The 16697-nt window shown below is 41.8% G+C and overlaps 1 protein-coding gene across 4 annotated transcripts in view; it reads right to left on the reverse strand.

Annotated features, from left to right (window-relative positions):
• Nucleotides 1–284: 284 nt before the first annotated feature.
• Nucleotides 285–16697, reverse strand: part of PLEKHG5 (pleckstrin homology and RhoGEF domain containing G5) — a 575902-nt gene continuing 559489 nt past the window's right edge. For all 4 annotated transcript variants that reach the window (XM_086921583.1, XM_086921584.1, XM_086921585.1 and 1 more), the window contains 7 exons: nt 12882–13019; nt 12666–12785; nt 11419–11551; nt 10408–10523; nt 9356–9513; nt 6150–7205; nt 285–4532 (listed from right to left, as the gene is read on the reverse strand). In XM_086921583.1, the coding sequence (XP_086777709.1) occupies nt 4523–4532; nt 6150–7205; nt 9356–9513; nt 10408–10523; nt 11419–11551; nt 12666–12785; nt 12882–13019 (1731 nt within the window). In that variant the 3' untranslated portion in view covers nt 285–4522. The remainder of the gene's footprint in view (nt 4533–6149; nt 7206–9355; nt 9514–10407; nt 10524–11418; nt 11552–12665; nt 12786–12881; nt 13020–16697) is intronic.

A 16697-nucleotide genomic window follows, 5' to 3' on the forward strand; every position in this document is an offset into this window, starting at 1 on the left:
TGGATGCTTGGAGTAAAATGGATTACGATGGAACAACCTTTTGTTTGTAAATGTATAAAGACTTCGTTTTAGTATAACTTACATCGGATTTGTAGCGTTGTCTTCATAAATTATAGTAGGTTAAATGAAAACGTTTTGTAAATCATCATGCGCATAAGATTGTTGGTTCGATGGGAAACGTACATTTAAAACGGAGCTCAGACACGCCAAAAGTCCCAAAGCGTTCGAAGTACAACAGTGTCACCTTAGGGAATATTAAAATAGGACACCAGGAGAAAAATAAATTGTTCTTTTTTTTTTTAATTGTCTTGTAATGGGGCTGCAAAGTGGAAATGTGTACAATGTTAGGTACAATGCTGATATATTAGTATTAAATGAGCATGGTGCAGTAGCTAAACGAGCGATCAAAATGAAATACTTGTGTAATTTCACCAACCGTGCATACTGCGGTACATACCAAATTAATACACAACTGGCATAGAAAAATTTACAGTTAATGCTTTGGAAAAAAAAACTGTACATAAGTAATTTATAAAACAGAAGCTTAATAAATATCGCAACTTTATACACAAAAAACACCACGTTTCTAATATTTAACATTAAACTACACATCTGAATTAGGCAACTTAAAAGTAACTCGTAATGGCATGCCAAGATTGCATTTTGAGATGCCGATGAGGAATATGTGCAGACAGCGCGAAAGCATGGGGTCCACATGGTACTAGGAGGCCTTAGGTGCAAGACTTATTTTCACACCAAAAAAAATTGTGCAATCATCTTTTTTGCTGCTTGTTGAATACAATACAACTTCTATGAGTTAGGAAGACATGTATACCAAGTGAATTAAAATACAAGGTAACCAGTGTGATGCCCTGATCAGACGTGAGACATTGTCATAAGTGCCAATTGTGATTCTAGTACAAAGTAAAACAGTACTTTTAATAATCAAGAAAAAACAGAAGTGTGGCACAAGCCTACCGATTTACTGTGTATCTTAGATGTGACTGTGGTCAACATTAAATTACATTATACAGAAATACTGTTATTCATGGTGTAAGAGAACCAGGGTGCCCATAAGATAAAAAAACAAAAAAAACAAAGTGACCGTGAAAAAACAGCAGTTAGGCCTCTAATGCCATTCTGAGTCACACGGGAATACTGCATAGCTATTCCCACACCCTGATGTATTTGTACTTCAGGGGAGGGTATTATACTGGCCTATTACAAGTATGCCCCTGAGAAACATGAAATAACATGCAGAAATGGGTGTTTCCACATCACATAGACACCCGAGTGTTTCTCACTATTTTCGAGCTCTTTTTCACCTAGACATTTAGCATGTTTCGATAAGTGTGAAAATATCGAAACTGTCCTATTCCATTAAAACAAGTAATTCCTGATTTCACTATTATAGCAAGTTACCATCCACTCCAGGAACCAAAATAGGTTGGTGACAAGTGTGCCCATTTGCAATGTCTGACAACATGCTAGGTTACTTCTTTTACAAATGAACTGGGCTTGTGTTCTTTTTTTGAAACTACACTTTTTTGATGGCAGGATGTTGCCATTTTTCTAAGCCAAGTGCTGGAAAGCCTGCCCTTGCGTGTCAATCACAGCTGATTGATTGGGTCACGAGCTGACTTGTGCCACCAGAGGTATGCGACTAGGGTTGATTTCTAAAATGCTGCTATTCAAGAAGCAATAGGAGAATGGTTAGAAAGATTTATATAAATACACAAGACTTTGCTCCTAAAAAAGAAAGTATAAGAATGCTCCTTGTTTATTTTGATGTGTTTTGTCTGTCAAAAAGCGCATGTCGTTTTGGCTGAAAGGATTCGTTTTTAGAAATGAAAGGAACAATACTAATTAAAAGCCAACAAGGAAACACCCAATTGTATAGTTAGAAAATTCAGTTTTTCATTTGTTCTAATATAATTATTGTTCAAAGTTTGTTTGCAAAGAAACGAGTTTAAAGATTTGTGTTTTTACACCTATTTTGTAGAACAAACTTTCACCCTCCATTCTCAGCATAAACAAAGTGTGAGGTATCTTTCAGGTAAGAAGTTGTGATGAAAATCAAAGATGCTACAGGGACTCCGAGATGGTCCAAGCTCAGAGTGATTCGTGTGAGGGGAGTTAATCCTGCTGATTCCACATCACCATACATGAAGGTCTGGTCTCGGAGGAGTGCCAACTGCAACTTACATCTCTGTCCTTGGTAAGACAACATTTTATTTAGGGGGCTTGTGTAAGGCAGGCAAAACCTGCTAGCGGAAGAGGTAGATCAGGGCAAAAAGGATGGAACAGGGATGCTTTGGTAATGTCACCCACTTAAGGTGTAGTGTTACCTCATGACTTCACTACCCATTGTCACCAAACAACTTAAGAAGTAGAAATTCAAGTTTTTGTATTTGCTTTTTAAAGCGGTTTGACACCCATAGACACATAGTGAAGGAAACAAGACAGGTTTATGGTCATTTACTGTTAGTAGTGATTTATCGGATCTGCACACTATGAAGTGATCAGTGGTTCTTGTGAACTTGGCCTGTGATAGAGAGTTAACAACAGCCATGCAATTTGCTGCATGATTTGGGGATAGCTTATTTGAAATCAATAAGTTGCTTGTGCGGTCATTTCCCCATGATTTATGGTTAATCCCTGACAAAAGAGCTGTCACACAGTGAATTTTTGAGTGCTGATAGAATTATGGTTTTCCAAAATACACACTTATAACTGTATCCAACACCTGAAATGTCTGCATAGATACTTAAACAAAGTATTGTTATGACCACGGTCAGGAAGAACTGTACACCTAGGATATCCCATAATGTGCAATTTGAAATGTATGTAAATATATGTGCAATTTATTAATCAATGTCCATTTCTATTTTGGAATTGTTAAATAATGTACCAAGAGTTGCTGAGTAGCACCATCAGCATAATACAGAAGCGGATCCTCAAATTCTTGCTGTTTCTTTACAAAAATACTGCCGCTATCTAAAAACCATTCAAATACCGCGAGTATTACTAAAGAAAATATCTTTCATGTGTTACCATGTGTGAAACAGCATATTTCCTACAGTAACGGAATGTGTATTTTTAACTTGCATGAGCTTTCAGACGCCTACCCCCTTTGCAGCCAGGGCACAATTTCCACCTTGAACAAAAATACACTTGTGAAAATACTTTATTTATCACTGCCTAATGTCTATGAGGTTTGTTCCACCAATTCTGCAATGGAAGCTTCTGCCCTGGATAGACTAAACATCTAAAATAATGTTTCCACCTGGCAAAATCTGATGCAGAATAATTCCATCATGGCTACAGAAAGAGAAAATGTGTTCTCTTCCTCTTATCAACCTCCATTTGACGTCTTTTCTTAGGTCATGCAGAAAAATAAAGTGCACCAAACTGGGGCACGTCATCCCCAGTACTTACACAAGTCTTTGACAAAGCCAAAAAAATTGCTTCAGTACAGAAGGGGCCTACATTGGCCTAATATCCGTAAACTTTGTTTTTCAGGTAACCGTCCGTAACACTTTCTGTAACCATACTCATCCTTTCAAGAAGCACATTACACAAACGCTATTCTTACTTACAGAGAAAATTCCGTACCGTCTCTCACTTATTTAAAAAAAAGGAAAAATAACTGAATTGGCATTTTTGAGTCACATCGATCATCCATCCTGGTAGCCACTCTACAAGTATTGGACTCGGTGTGAATATGGCCAGTAAACTTTGGAAAGACCAGCACCATGTGGATTCCCCCAATGACATCCAACTTACAGCCATCAACATAAATATTACTTTTTTTTGGACATGCTCTTTTAGTACATCTTTTCAAACCTAAATACGCTTTCAACTAAGCAGAGGAGACGGCTACCATTTTCTAAACGGAATGGTTAGTGGCAAAGGCCTTGTGAAGTTGCTAATAATAAAGTGGTCCATTGAGTATTCCTGGACCCCGTTATCGCAGCCACACGTTTCCTTAGTGATGGCACGTTTGTTCTGCAATATTGGAAACTGCAAAGGACTTGGATCCTGGCTGATGATTTCTTTAGAGTTCAGTAGTCCCCAGGTTTCTCCAAGAAGCAGCTGGCCTCTGCTTTATTTATGACTTTTGCTCCAAATGCTCTCTGCAAGTCTTGCTCACTCATTCTTTAGTTGCTCCAAGTGCAAATAATCAAGCTCTGTGTAACACAGAGTCCTGGGAAATTCAATGTTCCCTGCCGAAGTTCTTTTTGCTTCTCTCAATTCAGATTCCTGAACTGAAATAAATCTGTTAATATTTATATTGTTATATTTATATATATATATATTTATATTTTTAAAGGTCCATACATACAAGCAATGTTCAAAGCCTCTATATTGCATCGCCAAAAGAAGGTCCTCGGCAGCATAAGCAGACAGAAATGTACGAATGCCTTGGGCCTGTCTGCTACATTGATTTAAAACATTTACAGTTTCCTCTTCTTTCTTGAAATGTGCCTGGATCCTGGTGAGTGTATATACTTTCCACCTCTTATACCTCCCTGCAACGAACAAGGAAAAGAGAATAGTTAGAACCCCATTTAAAACAATAGACGTAATCGGCTTTCCTCTGCTGGGAAATAGGTCATATACTTAAACATGATTCCCTCAAATTCACGTTTAGACTTCAATGGGCAAAAACATATCAGATGTGCGGCTTTTTCAGATCTGTTAACTGGAAAGGGCAAAACACAGGCCAGGCCGATAATAAAAATGGCCAGTTGGCAACCCTAGGTGCAATGCACAACCAACTTCTACAAGTACCTAGAAGGTAAATTGACATTACTCACAATATCCTTTTGCTTGAGGAGGAAAGGGAAGGGCTTTTTAGGCTTTGACACGATAAATGGTTAATACTCAAAGTATGGCCCGGGGACCACTTGCTGCCCTCTTGACCTTTACATGTGTCACCCCTGGTAAACAGTAGCACGAGATGCTGTTTACTTGCTGAGCACGAATATTAAGATTTTTTTTTTTAAATAAACAGGGAAGCATTTATTTGCAGGTCAAATTAAGTAGCTACGGTGGTATCCTGCGGCACTTGCTTTAGTTAACGTGCAAATAAATAATTGCCAGTTTTGTGTTTTTTTAGACCTCCTTACACAATCCCTGACTCACCAGACCCATTACCGCCACAGTGCTGCCCTCGGTCACACCACAGACCATAAGTTGTGGCCCCTCGGCAAATGTTTATGAGTACCCATGAGATAAACAGTGTTTAGTTGAAAATCATTTGGTGTGTACCAGTACTATTTCGGTTGTATGTTGTTACAACGCATTTGGTTGCAACGCATGCCTTTTCCACGCATGCGCTACAACTGAATGCTTTTTTAACACATAACCTTTACCACGAATATTCCTTTACCACGCACACCTTTACAACGATTTTCATTGTAAATGCATACATGGTAACGGCATACTCTTGGTAAAGGTTATACCCCTCCCCGGTACCCTTACGTGACTCCCCAGCCCCAACCCTTCTTCTTTTTAACCCTGCCCTTAACCCTTAATCCTTTTATATATATATATATTTTTTTTTATAATACTAAAGTTCCCCTTACCTCTTCAAGTCGTCTCCTCTCCATCTTCCGTGGTGATGTTGTATGTTGTAAAGAGGAACCAGAAGTTTCTTTCCATTTCCTCTCAAATGACGCATATTGCCTGCACTTCTCAACGTGACTTCAGGTGAGTTTTTTTTTTTGGGAGGGGGGTTGGGGGGGGAGGGGGGAACAACCCCCCCAGCCCCCTATTCCCCCCACTTTTTGTTTTTTGTGGAGAGACTCCCCAAGCCCCCTTTTTCTAATTTTACCCTTTACTACACATGCCTTTTTTACGTATTTCGTAGTAAAGGCATGCGTGGTAAAGGCTTTTGTGGGAACCACACGAGTTGTAATGCATGCGTGGTTAAGGCTTTCATGGAAACGGCTGCGTTGTAGTGGCTGTTTCCCTACTATTTCCATTCTCCTTCATGATTTCATTCTTCAGTTTTCGCAACATGTAAAATGCATAGAAGCCTACCGCAATATGGACGTGATGCCTATAAGCAATAGGGAAAGTTGACAAAACCACCATGCACTAAGTTGATGAAAGCAGAGCTGTTTAGGAAACAAGATACTTACGAGGCTGTTAGAGTGGAGTTGAGGAGCAGAGTGGTTCTGATCTTGTACAGCTGTGCTAACGTGAGCTTCCTGTGTTGTGCAGCCTGTGGCTCTGACATTGTCCGTCTGGAATTTGCAGCCAGTTCTGAGTCTGTTCCAGCCCCAACATACTGCTCCGTGAAAGAGCTACTGTGAGCCCTCAAGGTCACGCCCAAACCCTCAGACTTAAAACTGCTAAGGAGCTGTCCGCTTTCCGTTAGTGCACTTTGTGTCGTTGTGTCATTTGTTGTGTAAACAGTCCTTTTGACAAACCTTGTGTCCTCGACTTCGGACAAGTCTGAGGAGCTGCTACTGCAACTACTTAACGAAGGGTCTACTTTGGTACCAGTGCAGTCTGACTGGGACCTGGGTTTTACAACCTGTTCAGTTTCAGGGTCTCCTTGGCTGTCCACTGCACTGGTAGTTCTTTGAAACCCATTGGTGAGTGCAGACTGCGTGGCCTCCTCATCTTCGTCCTCGCACGCCAGGCGCGCCTCAGCCGGAGAGGAGTAAAGTTCGCTCAAGCTCTTGCTCGATAGGAGCTGGGACTCCTCAGTGATGCAGGATTCTAAGGAAACAGACACTAAGTGCAGAAGATTGGCCTCAGATTTGGACTTCAGGACTTTAGACTTGCACGGCAGGAGCTGCACGGGTGTCCGTCTACGGAGCTTGGGAGACGAAGAGCGCTGCGAATGCGTGGACTCCCTGTCGTCCTCTGCGGATTCCTGCTGCTGTTGCTCTGCAAATTCCTCAATGGAAGAAGGGGAGAGGGTTCCGTAAGCACTGTCAATGGAAGAGGACCTGCAGCCTTCGGGCTCCAAGGCCAAGCAGTGGCTGTCTACAGTGGCCGTGTGCGCCTCAGGAGTCTCTCCGCTGTCGAACATCTCCCTGGTGGGAGTGCTGGAAGAAGCCGTGGTGCTGATCGAGGTCTCATCGGACTGAGAACCAAACGGTCCTCTCTCCACCTCTGGGGAAGACAGTTCTTCACTTGCATCAATGACCACGACGGATATCGTCTCAGTAGAACTGCCAGAAGGGCTGAAAGAAAAGGTAGATGGCATTATTTGTCTGCAATTACATGTTGGTGGACTTTTGCATTTGCGTCTATTTAATTGGCTAACATTATGAATGAGCAACTGGTAGAGAACATTTACATTTTCACATATTGGTCGAAAAAATTGCTATTCCTCATCAAAACAAAAGACATTTTAATCATATACTTTGCAAGTACATTTTGCAACCAGACAGGCAAGTGCCTTCATTGAGAGTCTGCAAAAAAAAATGCAGCTTCTGGGCGACAATAAGGCCAATAAAATGTCAAAGCGTGCAGGGGGTGCCTTACAACGCTACCAGTGGAGGGCGAGAGGTGACACCAGATTGTAGCTAGAAGATGCAAATACGGCATTTTTTTTAAGGTGCATCAACTGCAAAATGGCTTTTTTTTGTCAGCAGCGCCAAATGTGGAACGCATCCTATGTGTGCACCTTACGAAAACGTCTTTGCCTGGAGAGCATGAAAGATGTTCGCTCAGCATGCAACGGAGGACTTTTATAAAAATTAATCGCAGAGCATTGCTGCTACAACGAAAAGGGGACAAAGATCTAAAGAATGCGTGAATCATCTCCATTTCATGGGGATGCCACAAGGGGTCTGATACCAGAAGCGTTTTTCTAAGTTTTTAATCTATTCCGAAAAATACCACTAGATGACAGCAGCAAGTAAAGCTTGTGTCTGTCTCTTCTACAAACATCAAGTTGCAAATCCAATGTTACAGGTAAATAATGTGCTTTCCTTTTTTATTGGTCTCCATCTTCCAACAGGTTGCCCTGCTGCATGCTCCAGACCAACATGCTTTAGAAATGGGATGCCCCAGCCCGTTGCAGGCACCCTGCTATTTTATAGTGCAGCAGGCGGTCCCAGATCATTCCAGGCCGCATATAACGTGGCCCCAACAGAAGTTATGCTCATGCAATGAAGCCTGCACTGCCCTTCACTCACAATCCACAGAAACGCGACTTGTTTTGAGGCAAAACAGTAGCTAACGAGTTTGCGTCGGACTGCCAGCGTCTTCTCTGGCTGGACTTCAGAACCATGAAGGCCCGTATGTTCATCATCCGGTCATGGCAGCCTTGGAGAAGCGCCTGGTTCTTTGCGCCTGCTCCTGGAGTCATCCTTGGCATCACCCTGCTCCCTCTGATCTCCTTCTCTGCCTGCCCCATTTCTCCATTCAGCCAAAAACGTTTCTTGTCCAGGTCGGGCACAGCTTTGGTCCTCCGCCACCTGAAAGGAGTTTGGTCCAGCCCACTGCATGGGAATCAACCAAGGGCAACGGTGTGATGCAGGAACCGAAGAGCTGGCGGGAAACATCTCGGATGGAGATGGAGTGACACGGCCTGAATGTAAGCCTGGGTCAGGGTGGAGGCGGGTCAGGCTCATGGCCAGTTTGCAGGTGCATGCTTGCGCCAGGGTGGGTCAAGCCGGGTGGTCCTAGCTAATGGAAAGCTATGGCTGTCTGATGCTGGGCTCGGCCCTGGTGATGCTGAGGTCGGGTTTAACTAATTCCAGGCTGAGATGGGTGATGTCGGGGTGGAGTTGGATAAAGGAGGGACGGGGCAGGATGAAACCGGCCGGCTGCCTGTCTGCTCCTTTCTGCGGTGATCATTATCATGAAATCTAGGTTTGCGGATGATGGGGGTGATCCTCCGTGCAGAGTGGCTGCACGCCACTTCACAGAGAGGGAGTGAAAAGACAGAGCTGCAACAGGAAAGACCTAGGAACTGGCAGTCTGCACCGAGAGAAGTACTGGTAGTACTGGGTACTGCAAAGGCTCCCCTTAAGCCTACCAAACTAATGAAAGCTGAAGGGTAGAGCAAGGTGGCCCACGCCTAACCATCCGGGGAAGAGCATGACGGTGACACACAGGTAGAGAGCATGGCGTCCACCCTGCTGGCGAGCAGAAGAGAACCGCTCCATGACACTTCCATGTGTTTTTATCTTGGAATTCATTTACACGAAATATATTAGACATGGAAGAATTCAGAAGTCCAAAAACACAGAACTACTTTTATGCATAACATTTTAAAGCCTCTCACGCCACCCAAATGTTAACTGAAGCAAGGCTTCCTTCATGGGGTGGATCCCCAATTTTCCCTTCAGTTTTGAACAGGAAGGCTTGGAGCGGGGCCTACCTTTGGTGCAAGTCCAGGCTGTTGCTGTTTTTCCGTAGGATGGTGGGGGAGCTGGCGGCTGAGGTCCCGCTCTCCATGTCCTCCTCTTCCTCCTGAAGTTGCTGCATTTGCTGCTGGCTGCGCTGACACTCCTGGAGGCGGAGTCTCTGGAGCAGGTTCTAAGCAGCGGACAGAAGACGGGTTATGATTGGGCTTAAACCTAGAACAGTTAAGTCCACACGTATCATGGTCTTCAAAGCAGGTTGTTTACACATTTGTACAAGTCTTCTGACAAGACGACCTCATGTGAGGTCACCACTGCAGGGAATTACACAGAATAATATATTCAATCACTGTGGGAGCACCAATTTTGAACAACAGTCAAGATCTCATCAAATTTCAAATAATTTCCATTAAATGCCACTTTTTCGGAATCAGATGCTTGTAAGAACATTATATTTCGAAATGTTTTTCCTTTTTATAGAACCAAGTGCATTGTCTTACAGCCAATTCACAGGAATTTGTGAGAAATAAAATTGGACTCACAGCAAGGGAGTAGCCAGAAAATGTAAATGCCCCACTTAGAACGAAACCTCCAATGACACAGAAAGAGTGAAGCAAGTAGATCAGACCCTTTCTAGAATTGTTCTTTATACCCTTACATCCTCCCATCATTCCATCCACCTCAATTCTTTCATGCCATTTCACCTTTGAGGCTGAAAATCGAATGACCAGATAGTTTTAGATGTACATTACCAGAATAAGAGCAGGCCACACATAATATTGAATATTTTGAAGGAATGTATTTGAAGTTTTAAAGTTTGTAAAACTTCCAACTGTACATTGGTGGCAGGATATATGCTTATTTCGAAGAATTACAACTTGTGATTTGCTACAGATTTCTAGTTTCTCCCTCTGTCGAACCTATTCTGAGAGACTATTGTTTTAGTAACCATGTTGTTCCTCTCTAAAAAAGTGAAACGTTGATTTGCCCAGAGACCCTTCAGAATTGGTTGGTGCACAAACAGGACATCGCTTCAAATAGCAGGCAATGGCTTCTCGTCAAGATGTACCTGTGCATTGTAAAGTGCTTCGATCCATCCTCGACACAGTGACTGCCCGCTCGCCTGGAAGGTGTATGCACCAACAGCACTTCGGAACTCATTCAAATAGATCAACAGGAAAGACCCTTGAAGAAGCAAAAAAACATGTCAGCAACAAGACCTCTTCACCAAATGTCTTTCAATGAAAGGATTGGGAAGACGAGGGGGGGTGGTGGGGAGAACAGACGTAAACCATACATACACATACAATTTAGAACATCCCTAATGTGGTGCACTGGAGGAATGAATGAATCTATACATATATATATATATATATATATATATATATATATATATATATATATATATATATATATATATATATATATATATATATATATATATATATTTATATATCTATATATACACACACATTTTCTACGTATATAGTCTACAAAAGCTGTGGCGAACAAAGGAAAATTTCTGAACAGATTTGCTTTTTCACAAGTGCTTAACCTTGCAAGATTTCAAGGGATTTTTGTAACAAAAGCCCCAGATTTGTTTAAAAGGAGTTTGAAAATCTATGTAGCAGAACAAGGGTGCTACCATTGGGGTATGTCAAAGGCTCAGCAGGCCGCAACTAGCAGGCCACCTACTTTAATGTAACACGAGGGGGGCATCGGATATGGTGCAGTCACATCTTAGAAGCCTAGGACTGGCTGTGTGAAGCGTCAGATGAGAGGCTCATTCTGGGCTTCTTAAACACGCTTGCCACAGGGGATGCCATGAACACATGATTTCTCCAGAGTGCACACACTCTAGGAAGCGTGTAGTGAAAGTGTTCTTGAAATAGAACAATGACTAATTGTCTGGTGCAAACAATCATTTTAATTTAACCAGGAAAAAAATGCACTTCCTTGGTTGAGTGACCATTGATCAGAACTCAGAAGTTAACCTACGTAAGAAACATTTGTGGTCCACTGTTTGCTAAGCGCCAGAGCAATAAGAAAAGGATTAGTCTATGGGCCTGGGGACACTCACCGGGGTCTTTGAGCTCTCGGCAGACAATTTTATCCACCAACAAAGGCTGCCGGATGACTTTGGTCCGCTCGGCTTTCTTCACAGATTTCGTGATTAGAAAAAGGTCAGTGAAAAGGAAGCAGTAAACATCCATCTGTGCGCAAAAAGGGAGAAGAAAACATTGCAATTACTTCACAACACTTTGGCAACAGCTGGTGGCCTATGTCAAGAAAAGATTTCACGGTGGCAGCATAGGCTGTCCCAAAATATGCATTTGTCACCATTCATAACTGCAAATAAGCCAGAGTTTTCATTCTGGATTAACATAGATATAAATAATATTATCTAATAATGACTGGGTCACAGTGACCATTTTTTTCAACCTTTCCCCCTTTCCCCCAGAATAGATACACTTTAATAAAATTCTAAGTTTTTACTCATCTAGAAAACACAGTGGCAATGTTTTTGGTAACAGTACACGTCAATTTCCCGCAAAATGAGGGATTTTTTAAGAACAGCAGCACTTCTGTTTCTGTGTGAAACCTGAAATGTACAAAATGCTATTAGGTAACTTGTTACCAAATTTCAATTTACATTTGCGATTTAGTATTCGGAAGGGGCATCTTTTGGGCAAATTCCGGTCACAAAACATCAATATTTTACCACCACTTTAAAAGTAGTGGTAACCCATTTGCAAATGCGATTGGGTCACTTTGTGACCCCTTTCCCTTTAAAAATGTAGAATTATTTTTTTTTTGGGCAGTCGTTGGTCCGACGAAGTAATAACTACTCTTAAAATATGAAACTTCAAAGTTTGATTTTTTTTCTTTTTAAAAGCATCCCATTTTCTTTTAAGGAAAACGGGCTGAATTAAAAAAAATTGCTTTAATAAAAAGCAATCGAAGACATGGTGGGCTGCTGACCTCAACAGGCAAATACCACAGTGATGGCTGCGGCGACCTACCTCATTAATATTTATGAGGTAGGCAGATTTGTGACATGTTTTTCTTAATTTGCAATTCATAGCATTTCATACATTTAGAATAAGGACTACCAAATAGCGATTCAGAAAAGAAAAAGAACAAAAAAAAGACTATTTGGGAATCGCGTTCATCTTACCCATGATTCTAAACATTTTCAGCATACGTAATTGGCGGATTTGCTGTGTTTTGGTCACTAATTAAAAAAACAAAACTATCCAGTGCTATGTCAAGTCTATGATAATGCAACTCCTTTATCAGAAAGGATGTGGCTCTTTAGGCTTTTACCTTGCTGTCTTTGCCTTCTTTCATTTTCAAGCTTCCTTCCAACATTAGTTGCCTTGTATCTTCAGAGGACGTACCCATCATGGGGGCGGTGAGATCAAACCTGCAGAATTCTTTCAGTATCTGACCAGAGAAAGCAGAGGAAATTGATCATAAACAGTCCACCAGCAAAGGTAGGCAGCTGAGGGAAATACAACCGTAATGTTAATGGTTCTTTACCTTGTCCACTTCATCAGTGCTGCTGTCCACAACTTCATAGGAGTCGATGCGACTGGTGATAGCTACAAGCCTCTGCTGTTCCTGGCGCTGGTGCATTCTGGAATTGACGTGGTTGATGAAGCGCTCCACCGAGGTGATCTAGAATAAGACATATCATGGCTTAATAGAAGCAGACTGGCTATGCTACTCATAAAACTTGAAGGAGAATATAAGCGCAATCTCACGTCTTCCCACAGGTTCCCTGTGCAGCCAGAGTAAAATGCTCTTGAAGAAAACCCTGATCATTTCCTTTGTGTAAAGTAAGAGAACCAATGTATCAATGTTGTAGATGAAATACAGTAACATTTTGAAGAACTACAAAAGTGCATATCACAATTAATTTGAAAAAAATATTTTTCATATTCTTTATTGCATTGTAAGTGCATTTATATAGCGTTTACTACCCCTGATGAGGTGTTGAAGCGCTACTCTGGAACCCAGAGTTAGTGGTTAGTCCAGTTGTGATTAGGCTTGTTCTTTGAAAGAAACTTTTCCATGTGTTTACTCCAGTTTCCTTGAAGTACATTTATGAATTAGGTCTGAACATTAGTGGAGGTTACGCGGGAAGCAAATGGTTAATGGAATAAATGGATATATTGTTAGGTTACAGAACATGATTTCCCAGAAAGAGACTAAAGCAGACAGGCATGTGACTGAAGAGAGTAGTCTATATACTCAGGAGGCATGCAGAAGGTGAAACGGAAGGACAGGATAATTCAACAATATTAAAGGGGAGGAAAATTGAAGTTTAAGTCAAGGCCAATTTTTCAGGCAATGTTTTATCAATATAGCAGCCAGAGGTTTTTTGAAATGGCATGCAATCTGTGGATGTACACCTCCTGCTTTTGTGCTTTACGATATTACAAACTATATTTCAGTGATTGTGAAATGGCCATTGGCGGAAAAAAATAGATTGTGTGAAGCCTCCAAAGCATATTGCTCAACTGCACAGATCTTGAGGTAGTGAAGGGTAGGTGCTCATTGTGCAGGAACATCACCCACACTGTTATTTTATTACACTGGTCTCAAATATGCCAATTAACTGTGAGAAATAAAAGCCTTCCACCAGGACTGCCTACGAGCAGGAGCGATAGACATACATATCCCATCCAACCGTTGCAATATGTCAAGCTAGTGATCTATACATTTCCAGGCCAACTTCCAAGAGTAATGCAGCTCTTACCTCAATCCCTAGTTATTTTCCATATAAACATTTTCGTGAAGCAACGTAAGAGATGCATTAAAGAACACAATACAAATTAGCATGAGATCCTTATACTTTGTTAATAAATGGGATCCTGCGATTCCTGTATAAAAATTGGTCTCTAATGTCCTTATTACAGGCGGTTTGTGACACACTTAGCCACCGGTAATGAAGTAATGATGTGGCAACTCAACTGTAATAACTTTTTATACTGGAGTTCTGAAGTCATAATACCAGCTGCCAAAGCCAGCAGTCAAGGAGAAAGGCGGGACACTGAACAGAATTAAAGTTGCAGTTTAAAAAACATGAAAACAAAATGCCTTTTCCCACTTCTGCTCTTTTTTGCTTTTTTAAATGAAGATTGACAAGTAGGAAGGAGTTATTCATAGCAACAGGTTTATTTTTGTCATGCCTTAGGTAACTCTATAAACGATAAAAACATTCTGCATTTGTCTAAACATTCTGAAAAGCATCATTTTTTTTTTAATCTGAGTTGTATTAAACTGATTTCAATATCTTTTTGCACCAAATATCTGGTGTGTTTAACTTTGTAACAGATATTCTAATTTTATTCTTCATCTTTCCAAACATGCCATCTCTTTCATATTAAAGAACCATGCACCAAGGATTTAAGTGGATGGCTGGAAAAGAGATGGTGAGACATGGTGACATATTTTAAGAAATAAAGTACTGCTTGCCTTATCAGAGCTTTCAAAACTGTGTGTCCTGACACAGTACTGTGTCGCCGCAAGTGGTGGGTGTGTCGTGGGATGAGCGCTCTTAGCACATAACTGCTGCTAATTAAGAGCAACTTAAGCCACTTTGAAATTCTAAGATTAATCAGGTGCGCCGGCTGGCAGCTTTATGGTTCTCTGTTGTGGCGGTTTTACAAACACGAGTATAGAGCAACTTGAGTCAGCTTTCAATAATTAGTTGCACTAGCTGGAGCCATGGCCCACACAGAGCTTTATGTCTCTTTATTTTTGCAGGTTTAACAACAGTTTTACATAGCAATGTGAGCTTCTTTTAATTTGTGAGCTCATATAAATGGCGTTAGTTGCAACCATGGCCCCTACGCAGCCTTCTGTTTTTCTGTGGCAGTTCTAAGAACGCGTTTATACAGCTACGTTATACACTTTTTATTTGTTAGAATAACACAACCTTTGCCCCCTGCACCGAGATAACAGGACCTGCCACCTTACAATCACACATGCTGCTGCAGGCTAATGAACGCCTTCCGACATTTGGTTAACTTTTTACTTTACTGGTTTCTTATCGAGATGGTACCACATGCTGTTTACGGCTGCTTGACGCTTTAGAGCACCATGAGCCCAGACATCTTTGACCATAGTGCCTGCCTCACTGTCGGCTTTGAATTTAGAAAGACACAGCACATAGGCACTGTATTTTCGGTACTCTGTCACCATTTACAACGCAGTCTCCAGGTTCTCACTGTTTTTTAACTGCGTTTTTTAATTCTTTTCACTCAGCTCGGTTGCAGTTGACTTTCACTTTTCAGTGCATTGATGAGCGGACATAGGGAGGGAGGGGGAGGGAGAGAGATAGGGAGAGGGAGGGAGAGAGATAGGGAGGGGAGGGAGAGATAGACAGAGGGAGAGAGAGGGTGGGAGGGAGAGAGAGGGTGGGAGGGAGAGGGAGGGAGCGAGAGAGAGAGTGGGAGGGTGGTAGACAGAGAGAGGTCGGGAGGCAGACAGAGACAGAGAGAGGGAGGTAGGGGCAGAGAAGGGGAGGGAGAGAGAGGGAACAGAGAGAGAGGGAGACAGAGAGATAAATAGAGAGAGGGAGACAGAGAGAGAGAGAGACAGGGAGAAATAGACAGAGAAAGACAGAGAGACAGAGAGAGAAATAGAGAGAGAGATGGAGATGGAGATGTGTGTATGCCGGGTCTCACGGTTAGTTTTTTATGTTCTAGCCCTGCCCCTTCCCCACTGACCCCGCCCCCACCGGTGCAGCCCCCGGCCATGAAACCACACTGTCTACACTGCCTTACTGTGTCCCAAAATGATGCATCTCCAAAAGGTGTGTCACCAACATGAAAAGTTTGGAAAGCTGGGCCTTACATTATAAGGACATTCCAAGTACCCTTGAAGGTAATGAACTTGTAAAGAAACTCTGCCTTCTGCCTCATACCTTTATATGGTCACAGAAATCCACAGTGACAGAAATATCCTAATAATTTACAACACGGCTACCTGATTCCCAAATATAATGCTATGTCAACATGGCATGATCTCAATGGGCGCATAACCACTGATATAACTGAATGTTACACGCCACATCTGCTACTATAATAAGTGTTTTTTTATGTGGAAGACTTGATTTTACTATCTCCAAAACAACAAACCTCTTTGGATTACATTCCGAAAAATACTGTCAGCAAGTATTTATCAACCCAGTCAGACAACTTCACAAACCGCAATAAAATCACTCTGCATAAATCATGTTGCACGATTGCCTATGGCAGGTGGGCTGATCAATGATGACAATTTGTTGCCAGTCATCTGTGACTGCTCCCTTTGACTAGGCAATATCTTATGCACCTCCACCTTGTA

Source organism: Lissotriton vulgaris, chromosome 5, assembly GCF_964263255.1.
Source record: "Lissotriton vulgaris chromosome 5, aLisVul1.2, whole genome shotgun sequence".
In the NCBI taxonomy this organism is placed as follows: domain Eukaryota; kingdom Metazoa; phylum Chordata; class Amphibia; order Caudata; family Salamandridae; genus Lissotriton; species Lissotriton vulgaris.